The sequence below is a fragment of the Canis lupus genome, chromosome 8 (genome assembly GCF_048164855.1).
Source record: "Canis lupus baileyi chromosome 8, mCanLup2.hap1, whole genome shotgun sequence".
NCBI classification, from domain to species: domain Eukaryota; kingdom Metazoa; phylum Chordata; class Mammalia; order Carnivora; family Canidae; genus Canis; species Canis lupus.
The window spans coordinates 58375219-58387139 of record NC_132845.1 but is presented as its reverse complement, the minus strand read 5'-3'; the positions used below and the strand labels follow the sequence as shown (position 1 = coordinate 58387139).

Here is an 11921-nt window from a genome sequence, read left to right as displayed (position 1 = left end):
GGGCTGACACTCACGTAGGTGGCATACATTCTGTGGTGGCTGGGAGCCCTCCACGTCTGACCTGGGTTCAAGTCCTGCTCCAGGATGTCCTCACTGTGTGGTCCTAAGCTAACCTTCACCCTCTCTGGGCCTGCTTCCTTATCTATAAAATTGGGAGAATCGAACCCGCCTACTAGAGCTGTGACGTAGCAGATATACAGCACTTAGCATATTGCTTGGCCCTAAGTAGTTCTTTTGATTCCAAATTTTTACATATGCCTTTTCATAAGGAGCTCCTATAGGCAAAAAGTTCAGGCTGTCATTCACAGCGTGACCTTGGACAAGTCCCTTTTCCTCTCTCACGCTAAGTTCTCCCATCTGTAAATTGTGGGGTGAGAGGTCGGCTTGGGCATCGAAAGGGATAGATTTGGGCTCAGCACAAAGGAAGGATTTCTAACAAACACCAGGCTGCATGTGAGGTAGCGAGTCCCCCATGGCTTCTAGTGCATTGTGTAGAACACCCGAACAGAAAGGAACCTTGAACCTCTAAGCCCCTTACTTTCCACGTGTGGCCATCAGGGTAGCTACGCAGAGACCAGAACTATCCCAGAGCTTAAATCCCCTGCCTGCATCCTCATACCGTCTGCCTGGACGTCGAGCATGGATCACTTGTCCAGGCACCCTAGCTAATGGGGACGCTGCCTGGGTTCAGCTACAGACAGGCCCGCCCTAACTCGCTGTGTGACCTTGGCCAAGTGTAGCACTTGCGGACAGTACTCCGTCCACGTCTCCTTGATGCGCCAAAGGCTGCCCAGATATTAACTCTCAGCCTGGTGACTTATTTCCTGGAGCAGCTGAAGTGCTGGAGAATTGATGCCTCTGGAGGCAGCCCTGGACCAGAGAGCAGCGGTGGACAAACGCCCCAGCCCCCTACCTCTGCAGGGATACCTTCAGGCCTGCGCCATTGCAAGGCCATCCAAGGCTCTGGGTGGGGTGAAGGTCAGCTGCCCAGGCTAGCCCCGTTGGGTAACACGCCCTTTACCGCCTCCTGACCTTGCTTGACTCCCAAGCAAGGTGTCCTGGAATCACCCCCTAAAGCAGCTACCTGCACTTGAATCCCTGTCTCGGGGATGGGGGTGGGGACCCAAATAGGAGAAGGTTATTTAACCTTTTAGACCTCATTTCCTCTGGACGGCAAGATTCAGTGAATGAACAGAGATAAAGGGCTCACAACCAGGTCTGGCAGTGTGTCTGTTTAATAAATGTGGGGGAGGAAGGGGGAGGAGATAAACAGCCTTTATTTATATAAAACTCCACACCCTCTCGTTCCACCCTCCTCAGCATAGACAAATACCAGGTGATAAAATAATCTTTGAGACGCAAACAAACATTACTCAACCTGAGGGGTAGGTCAATGTGCAGGCTAAGTGTGCCCGGTGTGGACCGCCCAGAACGCCCAGCTCGGCCGGGTCACTGGACGGGAACCACTCTCTGCGTCCCGCCTCTCCGTGGCTGCGGGCAAGCATCCACGGGGGCGCAGAGTGGCCCCAAGGTAGCTGGCTGTGTTTATTCTGGGGATCCCGTGCTTCACAGGAGCCCCCAGTCTTAGGGTGTGAGGAAGCCGCCAGCAACTCGTCATGGCTTGGTGATCACAATCTTCTGTGTACTTTTGTGTTTGATACCAGCACATGACAAAGCTGCCCCGCCACGGCCCAGGTCTGCCCCCAGTGTCAACCTAAGGAAGGTCTGTTGACAGACAGATGGGCACCTCTGGGCAAATTACCACCCTTCCTGGACTTCAATTTCCCAAGGCATGTACCTGTTGGCTTGCTTGGTTTCTAGGCTCAGTGCCCAATCCATGGGATAGCAGGAGCGCATCCCAGAACTGGGCAAGACACAAGTCACCCGGCGATTAGATGGACAAAGCACGCCTGGGGGCCATGACAGGGACAGCACACTGGACAAGCTGTGGGCCGATGACGTGGCCAAGCCGAGGTGCCCAAGGAGCTCCTCATCCCTGAAGGTGCCTCTGCCCCAGGCCATCCACTCCCATGGGAGGTGACAGTCCCGGGCCAAGGCAGGGAGATGCAGGGGGAGGTCCAGTCTCTGCACCCCCGTGTCAGACCGCCTCACAACTTCATGCCAGGGTTTTCCAAGTCTTTTGTAAATCTGGCAGCCTGGCCCCCTTCCAGGGGGAGGCGTGTCACAGGCATGGCTAAGGCCCAGCCCTCACCTGCAGACATCAGCAACCAGAGGATGCATCTAAGAAGCGCTCATGCATGTGGGCTCTGTGGAAAGCACGGCCAGCTTTTTGGGGGTCTGGCTTGAGCTCTGAGCACTGCTGGAGGCAGGCTGGGAGAACGGAGAGGATTTGCCCTCCTTTGAGACCCCCGAGGGTACCAGGGAGGCCGGAGAGAGGCTGGCCTCCAGCAGAACCCCACCTGGCAGGACGTTCGGGGCCCTCAGGGGGCTCAGCAGGAGTGAGGACCTGTCTCCACAGCAGCAGCCACAGCAGGGGCTGGGCACTATGTGGGCCTTGCCACGCTCCTCCTGGTCGTGCCACTGCTTCAGGTGGCCACACAAGTGGCAGGTGAGGGCTGAGTAGACGATGCTACTGGCCAGGTCGTCCCTGAGGGGGTCTGTGGCCTGCTCTGGGGCCAGCAGGGTCTTACGGCTGTCCTCCTCCTTCCCTGCCGGCTCCACACCCAGGTGCTCTGGGGAGCTGCCTGCGCCGAGCGAGTCCTGAGGGCTGCCAGGTGGCTCCGTGTCCAGTCCAAAGGTGAACAGGGGGACAGGGACTGGGGTGGGGGCCCCAGGGCAGCCAGGAGTGAGGCTCTGGAAGGGCTTGTAGCCCCCCTCCCCACTGCCGGCCTCACCCCCAGATGTCCCCGGGCAGGTGGCACCGCCAGGGAGCAGACTGCAGAAGGCCTTGTACCCCGCTTCCCCAGAAGGGCCGAAGCCCGGCCCCCCGGCGTCGGGGGCGCTGCCCTGCTTCACGGCGCACGTGAACTCCCGGTAGCCGCTGCCGGGGCCCGGGCCGGGGGCCGGGGCTGCCCGGTGCTGGAGGACACTCTGGCGCAGGATCTGCTCCCAGCTTTCTGGCTCAGGCTGGAGGGCGGCAGGTGGCTCCGGGGGCTGGGGGGCAGAGGGGATGCCGGGGTCCGCTTCCCCGGGGCGATCGGCCAGCTCTGGGTCGGAGTCACCGTCGCCGGGATCGGAGGACTGGCCCAGAAAGCTGCCGAAGCTGCGGTACGCGGGGTTGTCTGTGACGACAGGGGGCGGCTCTGGGAAAGCCGAGCTGCCTGCGCTCTGGGTCGGGGAGGCCTGAAGAGCGGACTCGGGGCGGCGAGGCTGCTCCGGGCCCTCGGGCGCCGCCACCCGGGGCCCGGCCCTCGGGAACTGAGCCCAGGGCATCTGAGCGCCCACACTCCCCGAGGGGGGCGGAAGGCATGACTCCTCCAGGCCCTGCGGGCAAAAGCCCCCATTCTCACCGCCGAGAAGGTCCAGGAAGAGGCTTTCCGTCAGCCGGGCCACGATGCCCTCTCTGCCCTCCTGGAAGCTGCCCCCGCTGCCCTCCAGCGATGGGCAGAGGCTTCTTTTATCTTCCTCCACCTCCTCCTCCTCTTCATTGTCCACCGGGGCCTCAGAGAGCTCCACACATTGCACCACGCTGATGCTCTCCGGCCAGAGGATCGTCTTGCTGACCTCCACAGGGCACCACGCGGGTTTTCCAGGACCTTGGAGAGGCCCATTTTTGGCAGTCTTGGGGGACTCCTCCTCCCTGCCCAGGCCATGCTCCAGTAGACAGGGCAGGAGCTTGGTAAGACAAGTCTTCCAGTGTCTGCAGAAGCAGAGAGAAGTTCGGTCAGGATTCAGTGTCTGCGCTTGAAAAATTCCTATTCATCCCTCAAAGCTGGGCTTGACGTCAGCCTGGACTGATGTCTATCTACTGCAGACTTTATAATCAATAATCTTGACTCTTGACTTTATAAATCAATAATCTATCAGCCTATCTTCACCACTACACTGGGAAGTGCTTAAGGGCAGGGCCTGTGTTTTATTCTGGGATTTCTGGAGGCTGCACATAACCTGTCACCCAATACAAACCCAGTCTGTTGAATAAAGAAAAGTCTCTGTCGGGGATGATAATATTTAAAATAGTTTTCAATTTAGAATATTTATCAATACAACCGCAGAAGTAATGACTGTGGCGGTGGAGTACTAGGCTGAGGCAGTGTCCTGGAGCCCCCTGCTGGGCCAGCTATCAACTCTTGATAAGTATTTTAAATATCATCCTCGACACAGGAGCTAGAGGTGATGGAGGTGCTAACAGGCCAGGCGATGATCAGATACTCAAGGATTCAAGACGGCAGCTCTTGGCCAACCAGTCTGTAATTATGCCAACACTTGAACCCCTGGCATAGTTGCCCAGGTTGTAGTCTCTATGAGCTTTGCTCAGGACAGACGATGCACTTCCAACCCTAATCCCCCTGCCCCCCGCCGTGAAACTCAGGAGGCTCAGCCATCATGCCCACCTACCCAGCCCACTGTTCCTCCTGCCACCCCTCAAAGCTCAATGTCACAGAACAAGTGCTGAATGCTAAGGAGGAAAAGGCAGACGTGGAGGTGGGGTGTGATCCCACTCTTAGGATGGGCCCACTGCCCCAATTCCAACCCCTTCCAAATCCATGTAGGCAGTGACCTAGGTTCATATACATACGGGCACTTGGCTGGTTCCTGGCCTCGGGACCGCTTCCCCCAGAGCGACACCTAAAATAAATACAGAGACAGCCAATGAAACAGGGTGGAGAGGCCTTGCAGCCCAGCCTGGGACACAGCAATGTTCAGTGAGGGTTTGCTACAAAAAGACGGTAAGGCTTCACATCACACCGGGTGGAGGTCTGACTTGGTCACTTCAGCTCTCTGGGCCTTGGCATCCTGGGAATCAATGAGACTGCCCTAGTACTAAGTTCCTGGGGCTGAAGGTAAAAATGGCCATAGTACTCTGAAGTCCCTCCTATCTCTTGAATCTGGCCTCCCTGTGTGACCCCCTTTGACCAAGAGAATGCCATGGAAGTGACAGTGGGCCAGCCCGCTCAAGGATGACAGACACAGCTTAGTCACCTCCATGCTCCAGGTGAGAGTCAGCCGGCTTCTGGATCTGTGAGTGAGGCCACTGGGAAGGGGCCCAGCCCAGATCCCTCTACCCTACACCTCTGCATGGAGCCCAAACTGCCCCCCTGCAGAAGCAAGTGCTCAATCAGTGGTGGTTGTTTGGACTCTCTAAATTGTGGGCTGTTTTGTTACACAGCAAAGCTAACTGATACAGATAGCATTTACTGTGTGCAGGACCCTGTAATCTATATTTTATATGTAACCATCTAGATGAATTCCAACATCAGGTAGGTAAGCACTACTACAACCCACATGAGGAAACTGAGACTCAGAGAAGCTAAGCAACATGCCCAAGTCCACACTGTAAGTAAGTGGCAGAGCTGGGGTTCAAAGCCAGCACCTCTGGACTCCAGAGCCACTCCAGAGACCTGAGGATACAGAGGCCAGTATCCTCCCCTTCCCCCCACCCACCCTCCCGCCCACCCGAGAATCCTGCTATGACCCAGGGAAATCCCACATGGCCATCATGTTGGAGAAACTGACCCACCCCTAGCTTGAGGGGGCCACCTGGCTGGTCTCAAGGTATTCCCACTCCCTTACCAGCGAATGCTTTAGGAACGGGCATGTGTTACGATTCAGACCAGTGAGAACTGAGGAGAGACCTGCTGGTGCACTGAGGGCAGTTTTCTGCTCATAAGGGGAAGACACAGGAAGCCCGTGCCCCTCGCCCTCCCCTTTTGACTTCCTGCCCTGGTACAGGCATCTCTCCAGGAGATGATGTGGAGGTGACCCATGAGGTCACCTCCTCCCAAGGGAGGTAAGAAACCAAGCGACCAACTCAGAGGAGCCCATCCTGGCTGAAAGAGTAGCCACGGGATCCAAGGGGCGGGAAGCAAAGGCCTTTGGGCTCCTAATGACCACACAAAGCTGCTGAAACCCTGGAACCTTCCTGACTTCACATGTGCAGTTTCAAAAGCCAACGGAGATCCTTAACATCCGAGCTGCTTTGAGATCTATCTCATGAAGCACGTAGTCCAGAGCATCCTCACCAGCCCACACTCTTACCTGTGAGTCCTGGATGACTATGGCCACGAGGGGGCTGTGGGCTGGGTTGGGAATCTGATCCCACCATCCTTTCTTAATCCTGAAAAAGAAAAGGAAGAGGCATTGGACACCGTGGCCAAGTTGATGTTCCTTCTGTGATGGGGTCAGAGACCACACTGAATGGTTTAGACGTCTTGCCCTAACCTCATTCTACAGAGGAAGAGACCGAGGCCCAGAAGGGACAGGACAGCTGGGCTGTGGGCAGAACAGCCAGGTTCGTGCTCCAGCATCCTGCTACCCAGGATGGGGTTCCTGACATGGCCACCTCTGTCCTTGGTGGAAACAAGTCCTAGGGAATGAGGGCAAGCCCAAGTGGCAGAGAGAGAATTGTGGGTTTCCCCATGTCTCGGAGGATACCCAGAGTAAAACAGTCCCTCTCTCCACCCGGGTCTGTCTGGAGCCCCAGAGTGTCAGCGCTGGGACAGGGGGTTCTCAGATCACCTCTGACTGGCCTCTGCCCACTCCACTGGGTCAGGCATCAGGAACAGAACAGTGAACAAGACAGACAAAAGTCCCTGCCCTTGCAGAACTGACCTTCTAGAAGAAACAAACACCAGCCAGAGCCACGTAAGTGTCACGAATAAAAGAAAGACGGGGCATAGAGAAGAATGGAGAGTGTGACCCCAGAAAGTCTCTCTGAGGAGGCGACTTCTGAGCGGCAACTGAAGGTGGAGCAGGAGCCACAGAGACGCCTGGGGAGAGGGAGGGACAGGCGAGGGGGCAAACGGAGGCTCAGAGAAGGGGAGGCCAGCCCGGGGTCCCGCAGAGCCATCATGACAAGACACGAAGAGGGGAGCCCGCGTGGCCACCAAAGTGCACGACACCGTGCCTCAGTCAACGCCCAGCCAGGGTACGTCCGGCCTCGCCAGACCCATTTCAGAGATGGGAGGACTGAGGCTGAGGCACAGCCCGATTCCAAGCGCCTGAGCTCGTTGGAAACAAGGCTCCTTCTACCCGCCCTGCCCACTGGGATCCAGGACTCTCTCGGGACTCTTGGGCTCCTGAAATATGCTCCTTCAACCTGCAAAGGAGGGACCTGAGATGGACAGAGGGTCAGCCTCTCATCGGCCACAAAGTCACTGAGTTCCAAGGCCAGGATCTGAACCCAGATTTCCAGACTCCGTCAGGGCTGCTGTCTAGAATTCCTGTCTACTGCCACGTGCCTCGAGTGTGTGGACCACACCTGGGTCCCCAGGGTGACCCATCTCCCTTCTGGCCCAGCTCACTCTCCCCCGTCAGGCCTCTCAGCTCAGACGGGCTTGCCTGGCCTCCCCTCCCCAATGCAGCACCCCGAACATTTCCTCCCTTCGCCCTGGGAGGTGCCCTTCAGTGCATGGATCCCTGTGGAAACCAGCTGTGGTTACTGGCTGACCTGGCGTCTTCCCTCTCCCCCCAAGGAGCACAGGGTCCTCGTCAGCCTTGCTCTCAGCTGTCGCCTCAGTGCCCTGCGCATAGTAGCTGCGCGATAAATACTTCTTGTTGCACGCAGGGACGGAAAGCTGGCAGGTCAGAGGGAGACTCCCCGCCACTGCACGCCCCGGGGCGGCCGGCTCGGTGGCATCCTGTGGCGAAGCCCAGGACTCACTTGATGATACTGAAGTAGCAGGACAGGCAGATGGCCAGGATGACGAGGCAGGAGATGCTGACGCCAAGTGGCAGGTGCTGCTCCCAGGGCTCGTAGTCTGGAATGGGAGGGAAGCCGTGAGCCTGCAGCGCGCCGGGTACCACCTGCCCTCTGCTTCCCGGAGCCGGAGACCGAGGCCTTGAGGAAGGGTCGTCCGAGACCCTGCATGAGCTGGCCGCCACCGAGCCCTCCCGCCTCATCCCCTCCTACTGAGAGCCCTTGTCACACGGCCTCCTCGCGGTCCCCTGCTCCTCCAAAGCTCGGTGCCACCCTGGGATCTTGAACCTGCTGCTCTCTTTCCTGACGCCCAGAGGTCAAGAGTGGTGACTCTGGAGCTGGACTCCCTGAGTTTGGGGCCTGACCAGGTCATATCCTTGCTGGCGACCCAGCTTCTCTGCACCTCGACTTCCTCGTCTGTACCCGGGGGTTAACGTACCCCCATGTTATAGGGTTGTTGTGGGGATTACAGGACGTAACACACGGAGCACTCAGAATGGTGTCTGCACATCCAGAAGCTTATGCTGTTGCCGACCGTGCACACCTGGCTCCTTCTCATTTACTTCACTGTCACCTGCTCCAGAAAGTTCCCTCGTGCCCTCTCTCCTGCTGCCCCCCTCCTAACCCTCCATGCCTCACTCTGCTTCTTCTCCCCAGACTGGCTGTCAACTGGATGGAGATCTATCGGATTTATTTTTCTGTCTGCTTGTTTCTTTTCTGTATCCCCCGGAGAATGTCAATCCCAGAAGATCAGGGGCTTCTGTCTGTTTTGTTCACGGCTGATACCCCAGGGTCTAGCCCTGAGCCAGGCAGGCAGTCGGGGCTCAATACATATATGTGGAAATAATGAAGTGTCCAGCCCCTTGTGTATGTTCCACACAAGCCATTCTCTCCCTTTCTCTTCCCTTCCCCGGGTCAATGGTAGAATCAAATCAATGTGGCAAAACTCTGCCCAGCGCTTACTGTGTGCCTGGTGCTCTGTGGGGCACCAGAGGTCTAGACACAGAGTAGATCCCACCTATGGAGCTTGCAGCCCACAGTGTAAGACAGATGGGTCAAGAGACATCCACAAGACAAATGAGCAACACCCAGAGGGACATGGCGGGGCAGGGTTTGGTTGCGGTACCCACCAACGGCCACTGTGCCCCGCCCTTTGAAGACCCCTTCTCTCAGTAATGTTGACAACAGCTCTTACTCCTCTTCCATGGTATAGATGATGTCTGAGGCAGTCCCTTCCCCTACAGCTACCTCCCCCTTCCTTACCAGGGAGCAGTGTGCCCACCCTGAGGTTTGGGCCAATCATGATTATCCTCTTCTTTTTTTCTCTTTTTTTAAAGATTTTATCCATTTATTCATGATAGACAGAGAATGAGAGGCAGGGACATAGGCAGAGGGAGAAGCAAGCTCCCCGCGGGCATCCTGATGCAGGACTCAATTCCAGGACCCTAGGATCACGACCTGAGCTGAAGGCAGACACTCAACCACTGAGCCACCCAGATGCCCCTCCTCTTCTCCTTTCCAGAGTACATCTGAGTTTCCAGCTGGGAGAGGCTCTATGACAGTCCCAGCCAATAGGATTGCAAGGGGAAGTCTGCTAGGGAAGCTTCTGGTAAGATTTTTGCTTCCTGATAAAAGAAAGAAATGCACAAGGTGCACTTGCTTGTGGTAGCCTTTCATTTCTGAAAGGCATGAGGGTGCCTCCAGCAGTCAACTTGGGGCATTGGAGTAACAAGTCAAAGGATAAAGTGCTACCATGGTTAGGAGGGCAGAGGAAAGAAGACAAGTCTCTGGGGTGACATCGCTGAGCTGCTGCATAAACTAGGGAAGGTCCCCTTGTAAGACTTCATTTTATATAACATAATTCAATGTTTCTAGTGCAAAAAAACCAGGAGTAAGAGTGTTGCAAAGAGCAGCTGGGGGATGTAGCTACAGAGTGAGGGACTATATGTCCTAGAATCCCTTGCAGCTATGTGTGCCACTGGGCACCAACAGAAACCAGCAAAATAGCATTTACGTTCACCTACTTTGAAATTACAGAATCTATGAGAAGCACCATGAGATCTTGTTTTTACAGTGTTAATAAAGAAGCCCATATTCCTAGATAACAAATATATTTTGAAATACTTTTATGACCTCATCTCAATAAAATTAGTTTCCCTCATCATCCTATGTATTTTATTTTTTACATTTAAAAATAGTATTCTGGGGTTCACAGCCAAAGGGGTCCATGATATGAAAAGGTTAGGAATCTTTGTCCCTAAGGGAATGATGGAACCACAGGGAGGAGCCCCCCTCCCCCATCCCTGCAAAACCAGCTGAGTTCACGCTGGACGGTTACATGACCAAGAAATACATTCCTACAGCGAAGAGTCACAGAACTTGCGGGCTCATTTGTTACCGCAGCCTGCCCTACCTGCCCTGACCAGTACACCAGGTCAGTCAGTAATCCCATTAACCCACAGTTAGAGCCACTCTCTGCTATGGGAATGCAAAACACGGATGCTCAGCCAGAGGAGGTGTCTGGCCACAGGATAAAAGTGAGGAGCCCGTGTCCTACCGACTCACAGCCCCCTGTGGATACTCACAGTTAAGCCACGTGGTGCTGGGGCTCCAATCACTCCAGGTGCTGTTGTAGGTCTGAGCCCAGGCCCTCACACGTGCGCTGTAGGAAGCTCCAGACTTGAGGGTGCTGGCTGCCAAGCGGAGGGTGGGCCCCATGTAGGTCACATTATAGACTTTAAACTGGGAGAGGAAAGGGACACATTAGTGCACCAGATTGGGGGAAAGAAGTACCAGCTGCCACCAGGGCTGCTGTCTCCTCCGTTGGCCCCACAGTGTTTAAGAGCCACCAGCCTGGACATTTGGCTATTCCTCCAATTCGGGGCTTTGTTTGCCACCTCTCCAACTGTGACCAGAGTCAAGCGAGATGAGTCAGGGAACTGGCCCTCAGCCTGCACCCCCTCCACCAGCTCCCCGATTACCTGTGCAACATTACTGGGACAAGCTGAGTTTCAGTATTCTCATCTGTAAAATGAGGGTAAGAGTCCCTACTGCCATCTTCTAGCTGTGTGACCCTAGGCAAGTGATGTAACCTCTCTAGACCTCAATATCCTTCTTCAGCTAAATGCTGATAATAAAAGCCTGTACCTCACCTCCTAGGGTTGTTGTGAGGGTTAATACAGGTAAGCATGGAGGACAGGGCCCAGCATGCAGGAAGCATGACAGTGACCCTTCTACAGCACAGAAAGGTCACCAAGTTCCTCTCTCTCCTCCATGGGCTCTCTGGAGCCTTCATACTCAAACCTGAGTTCTAGTCTAGAATCTCAGCCCTGCTCCAACTGCTGGAAAGGGACTTCTAAGACCTGTTATCCAGTGAAAAGGGTAAATGAAAATTAGTCTGTGTTGTTTGCCACCTTTTATGCCAAAAAACAAAAACAAAACAAAACAGACAGACTCTAGGATGGCCACGTGATCCCACCTTGCATCATGCCCCTGCATAAACCCCTCTTCTTGAGTGTGGGTAGGGCTTGTGACCTGTTCCTATCAACAGAATGAAGCAAAAGTGATGGGTAGGTAGGGACCACATGAATGGGGTCTTATCAGATAAGGCTGTAATTCCCACTGGCTAGAGGATGCTCTATCCTCTGCTGGTTTTGAGAAGTCAATAGGGAAGGAACTGAGGGCAGCCTCCCACCCACGGCCAACGAGAAGCTGTGGCCCACAGTCCAGCAGCCCATAAGAAACAATGCTGCCAACATCACAGCTGGCACTCAGGAGTGATCTTTCCCTGGTCGAGCCTCAGATGAGACCACAGCCACAGCCGAGTTCTTGACTGTGCCTGTGGGAGAGCCTAAGCTAAGGCCCCAGGTAAGCCACATTCAGACTCCTGGTCCCTAGAAACGGTAGCTCAATAAAATGCATGCTGTTTAAAGCAGCTACATTTGTGGTGATTGTGTTATATAGTGAGAGAAAAGTGACACAGCGAGGAATGAACACACGTTTCCATGTACATGCATACACTCTCTGGGGAGGACACACATGCCTCCCAGACCTCTGCTGGCACTAGCCTGGCCTTCCTTCCCCTCCTGGAAGGAGATGGGAG

At 55.3% G+C, this 11921-nt stretch overlaps 1 protein-coding gene across 5 annotated transcripts in view; it reads right to left on the bottom strand.

Moving 5' to 3' along the window:
* Window positions 1–1217: 1217 nt before the first annotated feature.
* The window catches only part of IL4R (interleukin 4 receptor), a 38629-nt gene continuing 27925 nt past the window's right edge, over window positions 1218–11921 (bottom strand). For all 5 annotated transcript variants that reach the window (XM_072836262.1, XM_072836261.1, XM_072836263.1 and 2 more), the window contains 5 exons: window positions 10405–10561; window positions 7784–7880; window positions 6160–6238; window positions 4700–4749; window positions 1218–3820 (listed from right to left, as the gene is read on the bottom strand). In XM_072836262.1, coding sequence (XP_072692363.1) covers window positions 2242–3820; window positions 4700–4749; window positions 6160–6238; window positions 7784–7880; window positions 10405–10561 — 1962 coding nt within the window. In that variant the 3' untranslated portion in view covers window positions 1218–2241. The remainder of the gene's footprint in view (window positions 3821–4699; window positions 4750–6159; window positions 6239–7783; window positions 7881–10404; window positions 10562–11921) is intronic.